The sequence below is a fragment of the Rhipicephalus microplus genome, chromosome 8 (assembly GCF_043290135.1).
Source record: "Rhipicephalus microplus isolate Deutch F79 chromosome 8, USDA_Rmic, whole genome shotgun sequence".
NCBI lineage: Eukaryota > Metazoa > Arthropoda > Arachnida > Ixodida > Ixodidae > Rhipicephalus > Rhipicephalus microplus.
Genome location: NC_134707.1, coordinates 59,537,954 through 59,553,315, shown reverse-complemented (window position 1 = coordinate 59,553,315; position 15,362 = coordinate 59,537,954). Strand labels below are relative to the sequence as shown.

Genomic DNA, 15,362 nt, shown 5'->3' with positions numbered 1-15,362 from the left:
GGAAAAAAACTTGCCATTGAGAACATGAGACCTATCTCGCTCACGTCCTGCTTAGGAAAAATCTTTGAAAAACTGGTGAACACCAGGCTCCTCAACCATCTCGAGAAGAACAACCTCATGCCCGAAACTATGTTTGGCTTTCGCTCACACCTTTCAACGCAAGATGTTCTACTACTTTTAAAAGAACAAGTATTAATGGACATCTCTAAGGTTGGGGAAAACGTCGTTATGGCAGTTGACATGAAAGGAGCCTTTGATAACATCAGTCACAAAGCAATACTAGAAGGTCCGGAGGAAGCTAACTGTGGAGAACGAATGTTCGACTACGTCAAAAGTTTTCTTAGTAACAGGACTGCAACAATCAAGCTGGCAGATTACGAATCCGACATCATTAAACCTCCAAACAAAGGAACACCCCAAGGAGCGGTCATTTCACCGACACTTTTCAATGTCGCCATGACAGGCCTTGCAGGAAAACTCAAAGATATTGCCGGTCTACAACATGCGATATATGCAGACGATATTACGGTATGGATAACCACAGGCAACCTAGCATAGAAAGAAGATAGGTTACAACAGGCAGCTAACACCATAGAAGAGTACGCAAGGATACGGGGTCTCCAGTGCTCAGCCGAAAAGTCAGAGCTCATTCGCTCCACGAAGAGAAAAGCACGGAGGATCGACCCGAATCTAAAGCTGGAAGTCAAGCTCGACGGAAATGTCATTCCGGAGAAAGATACCGTACGCATACTAGGAATGTGGCTTCAAGCTAATCAGAGATGTCTGCACACACTAAATCAACTCAAAACATCAGTACAGCAGATCTCACGCATGATCTCGCGAATAACAAACAACCATAAAGGCATGAGAGAACAAGACACCCTAATATTGGTCAAAAGCCTCGTCATCAGTCGCATTACATACTCGCTTCCGTATAAAATTATGAACAGGTAAGAGAAGGAAAAAGCAAACCAAATGATTAGAATGGCCTACAAGACAGCCCTGAGATTACCGCGGAATACTTCAAACGACAAGCTGCTGGCGCTTGGTCTTCATAACACAATTGAAGAATTATCCGAGGCCCAGTTACTAGCGCAAGAAAATCGCCTTCTCCAGACCCCAACGGGCAGAGCAGTCCTAACAAAACTAGGGCGCGATATTTTATTACAAACACACCAAGAAACTAAAGAAGTACCAAGCGAATTCAGAAAATGGTACACCGTATTGCCAATACCAAGCAACATGGATCCTACTCTGCATGCTGGAAGAAGAAAGGCAAGGGCTGACTACATAGACAAAAAGACAAGATTTTTGAACACGGCCAGATTCACTGACGCCGCACCTTATCAGACCAATGCAAAGAGATATGTGTGTGTAGCCACTGACCATAGAGGGAAAATTACAGCCTGCGCTTCAATAGATCAGGCGTCGACAACACAGACAGAAGAAGTTGCCTAGCACTCGCAATAAAAGAGGAATGGACGTGAAACGCTCCATTAACAATCATTTCAGATTCGCAAAAAGCTTACAGAAACTATCTAAAGGGCAAAAATGCAGCACAAGCGCTCCGTATATTGGTTGGGACAGGATGGGACCCCACAATGAAATACGTACAGGCTGTGACTTGGGCACCGGGGCACGAGGGTGTGACAGGGAACCTGCGTGCGGATGAGGCGGCTAGAGGCTTCACAAATCACCGAGCCACTCAAGCCAATGCAAGTGATGACCCTACACCCCTGGACCCTTGCTTCGCAACAATTTTAAAGTACAACAGAGAAAATAGGCAGCTGTATCCACGTCCCCACAGCAAGCTCAGCGCTGCGGAGGCAACAGCGCTAAGAATAATACAGACTAACACTTACATAAATCTGCACACTCTTCACCTGATCTACCCCACGGCGTACAGAGATATGTGCCCGTGGTGTGGAGCCACCCCAACACTCTTTCACATCACGTGGAGTGTGCAGAACACGACGAAGAGCACGACACCACTGGCACGTGGGAGGAATGGGAGGCGCTGCTGTCTAGCCCAGCCCTAGTGGATCAGCTGCGACTGATCCAAAGAGCTGAACGGATGGCTCGCGCCAGTGGGGCCCTGGAATAGGGGCGCCACCTTGCCGGACAGACTTCGCTCTCCACCCCGTATATTCTTCGGGGCACTGGAGTTCAAGCCTGTCTGGATTATGTATATATTAAAGTTTTGTACTACTACTACTACTTCTACAGTGAATACTTTTTTTTGTTTACAGCTGCTGTATCTGAGGAAGTCATTGAAACCTGGAGAGATGGCGTTGTCCGCAGCTGGTTTCTTCTCCCTGAAATCACCGATGCTTGTTACTGTAAGGAATTTATCGCCATTTACAATTTCTTCTAAGTGCGCTGCCTAAGTCCGACGTGTACAATTTGGGCGAGCAAGGAGACACAACTTGTTGGCCCCCTTTTGCGACGTATTTAGCTCTCTCATATGAGACATAAACACACTAATTAACTCTTTGCAAAAGAGCGTTGACGTAGTCCGCCTCGGTAGATCAATGGTTACAGTGCTCGGCTGCTGACCCGAAGGTCACGGGTTCGATGCCGGCCACCGCACGCATGTCAATGTAGGCCAAATGGCAGATGCCCGTATACAGTTTTGGTGTCAGCATGCACGTTAAAGCACACCAGAGAGTCAATATTTCCGGGGACCTTCAAACGACGTCTCTCATAATATCGTAGCTCTTTAGACATAAAAACCCATATATTATTATTATTACTACTACTAGGGTTAACAGGTCTCTTTACTGAGAATTCGTGGGCACAGAGTGTCCCTGTAGCCGACGTTTTGACTAGCAGACCTGCGTTCTCCAAAAGCTCCAACATTGAAATTTAAACCTTGATTTGTCGAAATGTCGATCGGCTCAAGTGGCGCCCCGTACTCTCGAATTCTCACCTCTTCATGCTTCGTAGTCCTATAAAGTGACAGACCCGTTCAATTGTGTGACAATCTTGGTTCTTTTCAAGCTCACCTTATTCACAGGAACAGAAATCGTTGCGTAAGCAAACCATCTATCGCTTTGCTGGACTTCAAACTTGAATTTATGCGTGGCCGCCTTTGATACACGTGTTGGTCTTTTCATTTGTGCGCGTGCGCGAGAAAGAGAATATTCTAAACCTTTACCTGCTTCAGAAGTTGCGAGTAGCTCGCGCCACCGTTCCTATATGGCCGGTGGTTTTATTTCACGCTATACTCGGGGACGACTTTCTCTGGCAAAGAAGGGAAAGCTACGGTTGCGGAGTTACTGCACATGTAGTCCTCCGCCAAGTAGTCCGGCTAGACTCCCTTTCCGATTGCCGGCCGTGTTCGAATGATAACACTGCACAGAACTTGCTACGTCCGCTTACACAGCTATTTGCGCGTGAAATTCGACACAAGCTCCTTCGGCGAATCGTCGGAACAGCCGGAGGGCGACGAGCACTCACCCAAAGACGAAGACGCCATTTTGACCGCGAGGTGCACCTAAAACGTGCGACGTTTTCAGACGTGCAAAAACGCGAAATGACACTTCATGAAACAAAACGAATATTAATATCTCCTGGGTTCGTGTAGCGTCTCTTTCTAAAGAGCATCGTGTAGAAAATGAAGTAATTTTTTTACTATCTTCATGCGAAAAACACAGACACATTCGTGGGATTATATTCCTCAGCGGTGGCACACGCCCGCTTTGGCTCCGTAGCCTTCTATTTATTGCCACAGAAAGTTGTCCCCGAGTATAGTATATCTCAGCCAGTTAGGCAGCACCAACTAACAGCAGCAATTAACCGTTTCCGGTGCGATTTAGTGGTTACACATATTTCAAAACTCTTGTTCGAAGTAAAAACAATTCAACACAGGTCGCGCATACCTGCACACAAATCTCAATTACCCGTTTCAATTTGCAGCTTGCCGGAGCAGTCGTCACGTACACCGTCATCCTGGTTCAAACGAGTGACGGAATGAAGGGAGGACGAGCGAACTTGTAAAAGAGAAAACTCGGTTTGCGACCAATTGCCGTCTGTCTGGAAGCGTGTCCACCAGAGGACACCGTCAACAATCACCCGGAGGTAACTACGAGCTGATTCAACGAGGACACGATGCTGTTGCTTCTTCGGCAGGAATAAAGGCACGATTTCTTACTTCTCGCGGTGCTGCGTCACTATTTGTATGTGAAGACTGAATGTTCCATAGTACAAGAAAAATGACGATGAGTGGGGCGGAGCGTCGCAGGGTTTTATCGGTAAACCGTGAATCGTCCGTCCGTCTGTCTCTCTGATTGAAATGGGCGGACGCATGGACGGACGCTTCGCCCCACTCGTCATTCACTCCGTAGATATGCTGTGAAAACCCCTAACTCCGTCCGTCCGTCCGTCTGTCTGTCTGTCCGTCTGTCTGTCCGCCTGTCCGTCCATCCATCCGTCTGTCCGTCCGTCCGTCAGTCTCATTGAAACGGGCGGACGCACGGACGAACGCTTCGCCCCACTCATCATTCACTCCGTGGATATGCTTTTAAAACCACTAACGCCATCTAGTTATATTATTCCCAAGGATACCCACAACGCCATCTATAAGCCAAATCATAAACTAGAGGTGGCTACATACTACTACTACTACTATTACTACGTTCCCTCCTACTACACAGGAGGGAACGAGCCTCCGGCGTAAAGAGATTTGCCCCCAAAAGCCGTTCTGTTAGGTTGCACCGCCTGGTGCCACGAACGAGTAGTGCCATATTCGGCTGCTGAGTAGGCCGCATGCACGGTTAAAGCAGAAAATCAAGAATATATACACGCACAGGCAACGACTTCACATTCATGCGCTAAGCATGAGTAAATCGTCGAATGTTCCATGAGGTATAGTTGGGAATGAAACTAGCCATTCGTGGATTTATGTTCAAGAAGTATTGCATTGCATTCCAGTCCACACACCACAATGTAAGGCGCTTGGGGCGCCTCACGGTGACCTCGGCCATAACATGTGGGCTTGTCATGCGGCTATCGCACAATAAAACACAGCGCGAACCTTACATTCATCACATCCAAAGCTGTGTGGTGGGAGGCTATGCTACTCGGCACGTACCCAGAAGACCAGATCTAGTCTTCCGGCTGGCTGAAAATGACGCCGGTATTCAAGGCCTGGCCGTCGCCTGAGGAAGGGGTACCCTTGACTCTCGCAAGGGCACTTAACATCTCTCTCTCTCTCTCTCTTTGGCACGTAAAACCCTGGCACTTAACATGATTAACAACCTCATGATTTTTTGCCTGATCTTTTTTTTCTCGCAACCTACTTCTAAGGAGCTTCGCTCATCGGTTGCTTTTGTAAATGGAACAACTGCTAGTTCTTTTTTTTGTAACGCCTGCTTTTCCTTAGTCATAGGGTAGCAAACAGCTTGATATGCTCGCATACGGTTTCGAAAAGGCAAGCGAAACAAGTGCATGCATCATAGCTGTGTCTCAAGCTAAACCTGGGGAGACAGGGGTGGGTGTGCAGGGCTGTTCTGAAAACAGCTCAGGAGAACAATTTCCCTTTATAATTTTAGCTTAAAACAAAAAAGAACATTCGGCAGATCCCAGGCGCCGTAGTAATTAGCGTAATGCGAAGCAAATACATGTAGACTATCCTGTATAGTTATAAGGTGTATGTATCAGTGTCAATTTTTGTGAAAGGGGATGCGGGTGCGCGTGTCCTGCGTGCTCCGGCGGCTGCTGCCAGCGCGTTCAACTGGGAGCGAGAGCAACGACGGCCTCTTTCCGCGCCATCTCGCGACGAGCGAAACAAGCAGTCATTGAAGATATGGAACCAGCGGCAAGATTGCAACCCCTCCCCTTTCATGGCGACTACACAAGAGACCGGTTACAGACCTATACAGCGCTGGCCTCCCATAGCAATAACGATCGACGTCCTGCTTTTACGTTACGCACGACGCAAAATTAGCAACATGTTTCTATGCGAGCTGTTACTTTCTTTTAAAGATACGCACACGTTCCTTTTTTTTTGTCGCTACGGCTGGCCAATAGACGTATGCTGGATTACAGGAAGGCGAAAAAGAAAGGTTTGACAAGGAAACTTTATTTTATTAGTCAAAAGTTGTGTATCCCACAGACAAACAAGTGGGGTGGCAACGTCTCCTACGAGCACAATAGCGCAAAATGACAAAACTCGCGTTTCGAACTGACGCGGAAACGAAAGGGTCAAGACAACAGCCACGAAAGGTCCGCTTGCCTTTGCAGTCGATCACAGAGCTGCGCTTCATCGGGCAGCGTGTACAATTTATATTCAGGATAGGGCGATAGAACGCCGGCCAAGAGCCAGAAAAATCAGTCACTGCAATGGCTGTTTACAGCTGATGTTAGCGAGTTTTGTGTCATTGAAATGTCAAGCCAGGTGAAAAAGCACGTGCAGATAAGTAGTGAACAGGCCATACGCGCGATACAGTCCCGCTGCAACGAGCGAAAGTGTTTCGGCACGCCAGTGCACCGAAATAATTACAAGCCTCTATTCATAGCCTGCCTGCGCATCATTCGTGCCATAAAAATTTTAGACAGGCAACTACTTAGCAAAACGTCAAGCATACCACAAAGGAAATTGCCGATTTATTTTGTCACGCACAAAATTAAACATTTCAGCGATAGATTTGCACTAGGATGTCAACTTTCATTAATTTGCTCACCTGTGACTCTTCAGTCGTACTCCGCGTGTTGGTGTATCCAGTAAAATAATATTAGCGCATGCGTGAACCGGCCTTCGATTAACTTACACAAAAAAGAAATCAAGCGCCTTAACTCTTATCTTTCACGTATTCTCTCACCCCCCCCCCCCCCCCCCGTTTTCCGGAGTGACAAGTTCGTCGTTTGCAGGATCATGCAAAGATAATTTATCGTGCCTGCCTTCTTTTCCGCTGATATGCGCCTATCAAGTTGATATATATATATATATATATATATATATATAGGCAGGCATGGTGGCGAAAATGGCCGTAGCGTTGCAATAAGTCAAGTAGATCCTCCAAGAGAACGGTAACAACGGAAGTGTTTAATTCGACAGTTTCGGCCAGAGTCTGGCCTTCATCAGGAGTCATGGTACATTCTGTTTGCGCTCACATTTATAGGGCATAAATGTGAGCGCAAACAGAATGTACCATGACTCCTGATGAAGGCCAGACTCTGGCCGAAACTGTCGAATTAAACACTTCCGTTGTTACCGTTCTCTTGGAGGATCTACTTGACTTATATATATATATATATATATATATATATATATATATATATATATATATATATATATATATATATAGTGGGCGTGTGAGGTTGTATTGACATATTTTGTTCGTGATTGCACGCCCCAATTCTTCGAATGGCGAGCCAAGAATGTAAAATTGCTCGAGATATACACTTTTACATGACAGTGGAGCTATCGAGTATTGCGTCACAAAGAACCTTGCAAGCATGAACCTAGGTTCGAGTGCATCAAAAACGTCGCTCTCTCCTAGCAGTGCCCTCTTGAGGAGGATGTGCTAGTGTGGTCCTTGCCTGCTAATATCGCGCAATGGGGGAACGTCATCAACACATGCTAAGTATAATTTATTACGAGCAGTTCATATCTACCTTGAAACAGTGATGGTTGAGGCGGAATTTGTTTACTATCTGCTCTCACCATGTTTTTTTTTCCTTGCGTAGCCGAATCGTCAAAGCTGAGTTCTGACACGACGCATATACTTCCCGTCAAGGAGGTTACTGCACCAGGAGGTCACACACACACACGCACGCAATATGCTGTTTCCCAAACTAAACTCACCGACACGCAGTGCGAAGCCAGCAGACTTTACACACGTGCCATATCTCTCACATTAATGAAATAGCAAAGCGACCAGGAGCGTAACATTAACCTTTTTGAGTGCTAGACCAGCTGTCCACTACAATCGTTGTCCTACGTAATGAAACATCACGGAATGTCAGAAATATTGTTGCGCACACACTTAAGAACCACGGATCATCTAAAGACCTGCTCTTTACGGAGCGCAGACTCTTCAGAAACATACTCGAAAATTTCAACGAAGGAATCAGTTTCTTTTTGTCTAGCGCTTCCATGCTGTCAATTTCACACCACCCAACTAGAGGCGTCTAACTTTAAAACTTCCGTGCATTGGACGGGAAGCGCGATCACCCATTTACCGATACCTACTCCTAGTGGCAGCAAAATAATTATCCCTAATAATACCAAGCACTTCCAATAAATCTGGTCTCACAGACATCCCGCTATGTAGTTTGCTATATAGGTTAGTAAATGAATGACGTGAAGGTAAAGTTACATACTATAGGGCTTAACGTTCGAAAACTGCAATATGATTACGAGAGATGGCGTACAGGAGGACTCCAAGAAACTCAACCACGTGGGTTGTTGTACAGTTCACCTCACCATAACCTCACGGGCTCGACCATTCCGCCTCCATCGAACGCAAACGCCGAGGTCGAGATTCAATTCCGCGATCTTCGGGCTAGCAATTAAGCGCCATAACAACTTGACCAATGGTATATTGACGTAAAGAAGCAGACGTACCCTCACATATGGCCACATTCCGCGTTGCATTAGTCTCGCTGTTCAGATACCGTCAGTGAGTATGAACTCGTACTTAACGTCCACGTGTCTGTTGCAAGTCTACAGTTTCAATGTCGATTTCAACACTTCCGCTATATCACTGGCAGATTGCATGCGATGAATGTTGGCTTGAGCTAGTGTCTGGTCGATGCCAGTGTAGCAGTAGAGAAATATGTCATCGCACTTGCACTCGAGGATGTCGTCGACAAGAGGCTGGACTCGCGCCACACAACTCGGGCCGGGGAAACACATGGCCAGGTACGGCAATTCCTGCCACTCGCACATGCCCACGACGATTTGCGCGCCCTCCGGGTCGGAATGTTTTTCGGCGGTGATTGCACACGCGTAGCGCTCTCTCCCTCTGGTCAGGGTCACGTACCCGATGTCCACTTCCGGAAACGTTAGCGCGGTCGCTATCAGCGTCTGCAGCGTGAAGTCGTGGATGGGTGGCATGCTCTGATCCAGCGCGAAGAGCGCCCACGTGAGCCTCTGACTGCGCGCAAAGAGCCAGCAGTAGGCCTCAGCGAGCTTGCGAAGTCGCACCAGGCGTGGCTCGCCTGATTTTAGGGCAGCACAGACTTTGTCGCGGGCCTCTTTGCTATCCTGGGCGCCTCCGAGGCGCAGGCCCGGTATCACCTTGTCTTCGAGGCTGCGCAATTGGTCTAAGGACAAGTGTCTCATGCGAAGACACAGTGTGTTGATGTCCTCTTCTGCCATAACCGGCTGAGAATGGGGGTCTTGTTCGGGAAGTCGCTCTATGTGGGCAGGCGGTCGCTGTGCAATGTGACAGCACGTCTCAAACGTGCTGTTTAGTGGCGCAGCAGATGTCTATACGCCTTCCGTGGCGCCCACTGTATATGATCGAGCCTCCGCGCTGTTCTTGGCACGGATAGCTGTAGGAGTTAGCCGAAGAAGTATAGCCTGCCAACGAAGACCCTATCCTGGATCTGAATCGGCGTGAGCGACTAAGAACTGACCTTGTAGTTCCTTAACAGACCCGAATGTGTACTTGAGATGCGACATCTGGTGGGCGGCGTGTTTATTCACAATAAGAATCGACACGGAAAAAGATTGCGTTTGCGCTTGCTCTCGATAACAAATATTACAGAGCGATATCAACTTCACGTGCGTCCTTATGGCTTGGAAAAGGCTATCTGGTCAGAAAAAAGAGATTCTACTGCGCATGCGTTTTCTGAAATCCAGTGCGTGCCACTTTCGTCCACATTCTGCCATTTCACGGTAACGTAGCCATAAGAATGTGGGGCATGAAATAACGTACCCGGTGATTCATACTGAAGCTTTAGCGCGCACACATGAAGACAAATACAATGGACACACAGAGACCTGTGCAGTCCCTATCGCATTTGTCGTCGTGTGTGTGCGCTAAAGCTTCAGTATGCAACAAGCCAACTAGCCCGTCTTGACGTATTACTCCGGTGATTCGGTGCTTACACATTCGTCTCGTTTGGCGTCGCTGGGGGCATCATACTCGAACCACATTTTGGATTATCATTCCAGCATAAACTTTTTTATGCAGCGTCATTTGTGCTAATGCAGTAAGCGAATATAGTATACGGGATTTTCTCATGTTTTGAAGTTAACCAGAGCTTTCGGCTCGGTTGGCACTGGTAGAATACCGCCCACCACTCTTCACCACCCATAGCTCTGAATGACTCCCCTGAAATGCGGTCATGAGGAACAAATAGAAGAAACTGTGAGAACGCAACTCCTGGGATTCGTGCCAACCACCACGTGTTTATGTTTAAAGGAGTCTGAGCAGGCGGCCTTGCGGTGTCAGGGATGACCAACGCCATTGTGGGCGCCAGAACGCAGACGCCATTGCTTCTGTTTTCTGCGTGCGTCACAGATGCGGGAAACGCTCTACTATGAACGGTATATGATTTTGTTATGAAAACGTGAAAATTCAAACCTAGCGGTGCAAAAATGTGTGCACTTGAAAACTTAAAGGCAGTTCCACGTCTGTGCAATCTTCAGCGCAAATGGCGTGCAAGCGCTAGCAACCAACGGGCTCAGATTGAGTTATATCGTTTTATTAGCATATCTATCTTCCTTGACCACCTCCTAACCCTCACGCCACACCTCGTCTCCATAGCTCCTCTTTCCCACCCCTTTTTATGCTATACTGTTCTATGTAATGCTATGGTTTACCCTTGCCCGCCTTCTTTCTTCCTCATCAGTCTCACTTTCCTCTGCTAAGCTCTTGGTATGCTTTACCATGCATGAATATTCTACGCTAGGAGCTTCTTTTTACATATCTTCATTTTGTGGTGCACACGGGCTGAGTCCTTTGTCTGCCGGCATCAACGGCCTTAACTCCAGCTTGAGCAGCAGAGCTCCCCAGCAGAGCTCCTAGGGTCGGTCGTATGGCCAGTATATAGATATAGTTGTGTTATTTCGTGTTTCCGGCTCTAAACATTGCCTTTCGACAACCTGTAAGCATGATTCTAATATTATGACGGTACACAGGCTATGGAATTCATAAATTCGTTTCCAAGACGCTAGACATTGCCCACTCGGCCGTTTCGCAAGCCAGGTCAAGTCTTAGCAAAAAAACTCTGTCATATTTGAGTACCCGTGCGCGTGGCCTTCGAGAGTGGCTCCGGCAACAAGAGACGACGCGCTGCGGCTCTGATCGCGGAGGCCACGCCGTGTTCCACACGCTTACCGCAGTCACCACGAGGTGCCTCCACGTACCTGCGCCAAGCTCTACAGCGCTAGAATTAAGCTGTGCAGAATTACACTAGCGCGCTCGTGGTGGCGCTGAGAGTTATCCACTCTCTTTGAACTGAGAAAAATACAAAAAAAATAGTGATCAAAGCTTTGACACGCGCTGAGGTGGCTACTTTTCCTGGTGTCACCCCTTTGTTCAGCTTTCCAGCGATTTTCCAGGGACAAAAGGAGAGAGGAGGCTGTGTACGCGCAATGCGAATCCTCTTAACTACGCTGGTAATTTACGAATTCGAAACACTTTTCGGGCAATCCACTTGTGAAGTGAATAATAAACGAAAGTTATATCATTCGATGGCAACTTACAAGATTGCTCCAGCTATCCTTAAAAAACAGCTCTAGTAATCAACAGCCAAACACGAGGCACTGCGTGGGTTTCATTTAGTTTTCCATAATTGATATGCCGAGCCATACGAGCTACAACATCCTATCGTTACTTCCGAGTGTCACATGGTTTCGTAATTTTCATGTCGAACGGATATTCTTAGGCGATCATCATCAGTCTCGTCACCTACCTGACTACGTCCACTTCAGGGCAAAGACCTCTTTCTTGTTCCGCCAATCGTACGCTTGCAACGGCTACGTTATCCCCCGCAAACTTCTTTATCTCACGTGCCTAGTGAACTTTGCCTCACCCTTGGGCACTCAGTTGTGATCTCTTGGGTGCTACCGCAGACACAGCCGCTGACCATATACCTCTTTAAGAAGTGAGATTCGTAACGAGCACGCGCAGTGCACAATAAAACGAGCGATGCCAAAAGCACAGGAATAGTGGTCTTCCAGCAGAGACAGCATACACCGGTCCCATGTGAGTGACGTCATGACGTAGGTAACGCCACGCTGTCTTGGGGGTTAATAGACCACCCCACGTTCGGTGCGTTCGTTGCAGCGTCCGTGGTTGCAAAAGGAACGAGTTGCTAGCTGAAAGAATCAAAGTAGAGTCTAGTTGTAATATGACAGTTCGCACTCGCTTTGTATACACCTTTCGCGTCCTTATTTGTGTTTGTCACAGCGCGTTTGTAGCTGCTTGCCTTTCTTGCTGTCGCATTCACTGCTCTGCCCTTGAGGACAACAATCGAAAGTACTATTTATAAGTGAAATAAGCCTACACTGTACCAAAGCATAGATAAAACTGATTTTATTGAGCCGCGTATTCCAGGCCACCACACACTGCCTGGCCGTCTTCCCAACCCATTTCAACCGAAATATGCAAGGCAGCGAAGCACACTTTCTGGCGTTGTCAGAGGATACTTGTGGGATGGCTTTCCGTCCACGCGTCAAAATTAAAACGCGCTGCAAGGTTTCCTAGCCATTTAAACAGAAGGAAAAGTTTTATAGGCAGATGAATCACCGCGCTCTCATATTTAAAATGGCAATTTGGCGTCACGTTTAGGGTCGTAACTGCGTAGCTTTGGCCGTGTTGTGTCATTGTTCTAGACACCTCAGTCTCCGTAATTCGTCATTTGACATCGTCTTCCAGCTGGAAAAGTAAAAGAAAGCAAGAAATGAATTTAGGCATAGCAATGTTAAATGCGTTAATCACGTTAATTGCGTTAAGGCTTGCTCTTTCCCTGTGCTGGGTACGAGAAAAGGTAGCACACACGAAAAATGCCTTCGATGGTATGCCCACTTAATGTCCTTTGACTTTTTCGTGAGCCCTCGCTTGCCACGAGAATGACTCTCGTTAAAGAGTCACGTAAACACTATTTCGACATCATTATACTCCCCTCGTAGGTTGTTGAGACCTCAAGGTAAGTTAATGAGAATTTATAAAGAGAATCACAGGGGTGAAAAATGACAACTCAGCTACAAGAGTAAGCCATACGATCTCTTGAACTGTAGCATTAGTTGACAAAATTATTTCAGCAACCAAATATAAATGCTCCAGCAGCTTCATGGGCAGCGACTGCTTCGTTTACTTCCCTTTACATTCCTTTTACGTGAATGATGCCCGCGCAATAAAAGAAAACGTTCTCGAATAACTCGGGACGTACCACACATTTTCAAGCTACATATCGAAGTGTTATTTCGCGTTACAGCACCCAAAAGTGCTCAATGTCCCGTGTTACGCCAGCATGCTTGAAAACGATAATCCTATTCGATAAAGCAGACATAAAATTCGTTGCTATCACAATTTTTTTTCCTCTGTGCACATATCTCATAAAGGCAAATGTGCAAGATGCGCAATCAAACATGAAAAGGGATAGACGGGAGCGTGAGCACGAGTGATCTATAAATCATCACTAAGCGATGATTTCACATATCCAAAACATGTGACGTCACCCTGGCATCATATGACATCGTCATCACAAGGCACTGTCGATACGTCAAAAGCGCGCGAATCACGGAGGCCCTACAAAAACGACGTCGGTTTCCGTCAGCGCCGATATTCTCCGATACAGGAGGCAACGCAATGACACGTTGTCTGCAGAAAGCTCTGGGGCAGGGTCAATGCAATCAGTGCAGAAGAACTTACCATGCAATAATATGTCGGCTTCGAGTAGCGTGAAGTGTGGGCAAATCAACCAAGGGTCAGCGTTCTCCGACAATATCCATCCACATGGCCGCCTCGTACGCCATGTCCTGGTTGAAATACTCGCCTCGCTCGAGCTCCTTAGGATCAACGCCGAAAGTACGGCCGAGAACCTGACGCACTCCATCGGAATTGCCCTCTGGCGGTCTGTACACTGCCATCCACGGCGATGATGTAAAGAAAGCGAAGCAGTAGACGTCGTGGCCCGGGCCTCCGCTTTGCGGAACCAGCGCACATCCTTGGGTGAGTTCTTTGCTTATAGACAACGACTCAGCAGGGACGGGCTTCGAATGCACCTCCCACGAGAAGCGGTAGAAAAGGGAGTCCTGCTGGTCACCTTCCGCGTTCTCGACGAGATAGAGAACCCAGGGACCAATCGCCTTCTTAAGCATGAGGCACGTGTAGATGCCGCACAGACGCTGGAGCCGCTCATTCGTGTCTTCCATAGCAGAGATGCACGCGCGGATATCGGCGATGGTGCCTGGAACGGACCTTCCCGTGATCTTCGGGATGCCAAGAGAACTGTCGCCGTCCAGGCAATACAGCTGATCGGCTTGCAGGCGGGAGAGTCGGGCGTCCAGCCTGTCCAAGTCTACAGCTGCCATTACGAAAAAACGGAACTACGCAATCGTGCGCTAGTAGATCGTGGCAATGATATACTTGCCGAGCGCCGACGTTCACCGCTGAGTCTGCCGAAGTGGACCACCTGGACCACCGTGCCGTCGGTGATCGCGCTGAAGCTGCCACCCCAATGCAAGAATTGCTGGTGTACCTGTTGTTAAAGCGTCGAAGTATCTTGCGCTATCTACGTAAACGCCTCGTCAAGCTATTGTCAATGGTACTTCTGCCATCGCGCGTTTTACGCTACGTAAACGGAACGCATTGGAACTTCCGGAAGTCGATAAGATGCTGGAAAGTCACGTGACTTGAACATAAACGTCAACTACTGACGTCATGACGTCAGTGGTTGAACGGCACATCACCGGCTAATTTACTTGGGGCAGTAGTTGTGCTAGCAGAACTGTGCGAATAGAAATGTACCGGTCGTTATAAAGTCGAGGTGTATGAGAACCGTTGGAAGACGTTGTACTGCATCCATCAAAGTACAGTGTACGTGCGAAGCACGGTTATGGGAGGGGAGAGGAAATTAATGAAAATTAAAATTTCATTTGAGATATTTGGCCAATTATTTTATTTTTATGCGTGACAAAGTAGTTTAGCAATTCATTTTGCGGTGTGCCTCTCGTGTTGCTGAGTAGTTGACTGCCTGAATGATTTTTTTATGCCACGAATCATAAGTAGGCACTCTATTATATCAGGCTTGCGTTTAATTTGGTGCACTGCCGCGTCAACACGCTATCGTTCATTTTAGCGGGACGGTATCGCGCATATGATCTGTTGGCTAACTCTCTGCACACATAATGCTCACCTGACCTGGCGTTTCACTCAAACAAACCTCGTTCAGAGCAGCCG

The 15,362-nt window shown here is 47.5% G+C and overlaps 1 protein-coding gene across 1 annotated transcript; it reads right to left on the bottom strand.

Moving 5' to 3' along the window:
- Positions 1–12,479: 12,479 nt before the first annotated feature.
- LOC142768544 (uncharacterized) lies at positions 12,480–14,747 on the bottom strand. Its single transcript, XM_075870543.1, has 2 exons — positions 13,833–14,747; positions 12,480–12,836 (listed from the first exon to the last, which is right to left on the bottom strand). Exon 1 carries the CDS (start codon positions 14,492–14,494, stop codon positions 13,889–13,891), a length of 606 nt encoding a protein of 201 aa, XP_075726658.1. The 5' UTR covers positions 14,495–14,747; the 3' UTR covers positions 12,480–12,836; positions 13,833–13,888.
- Positions 14,748–15,362: the final 615 nt, after the last annotated feature.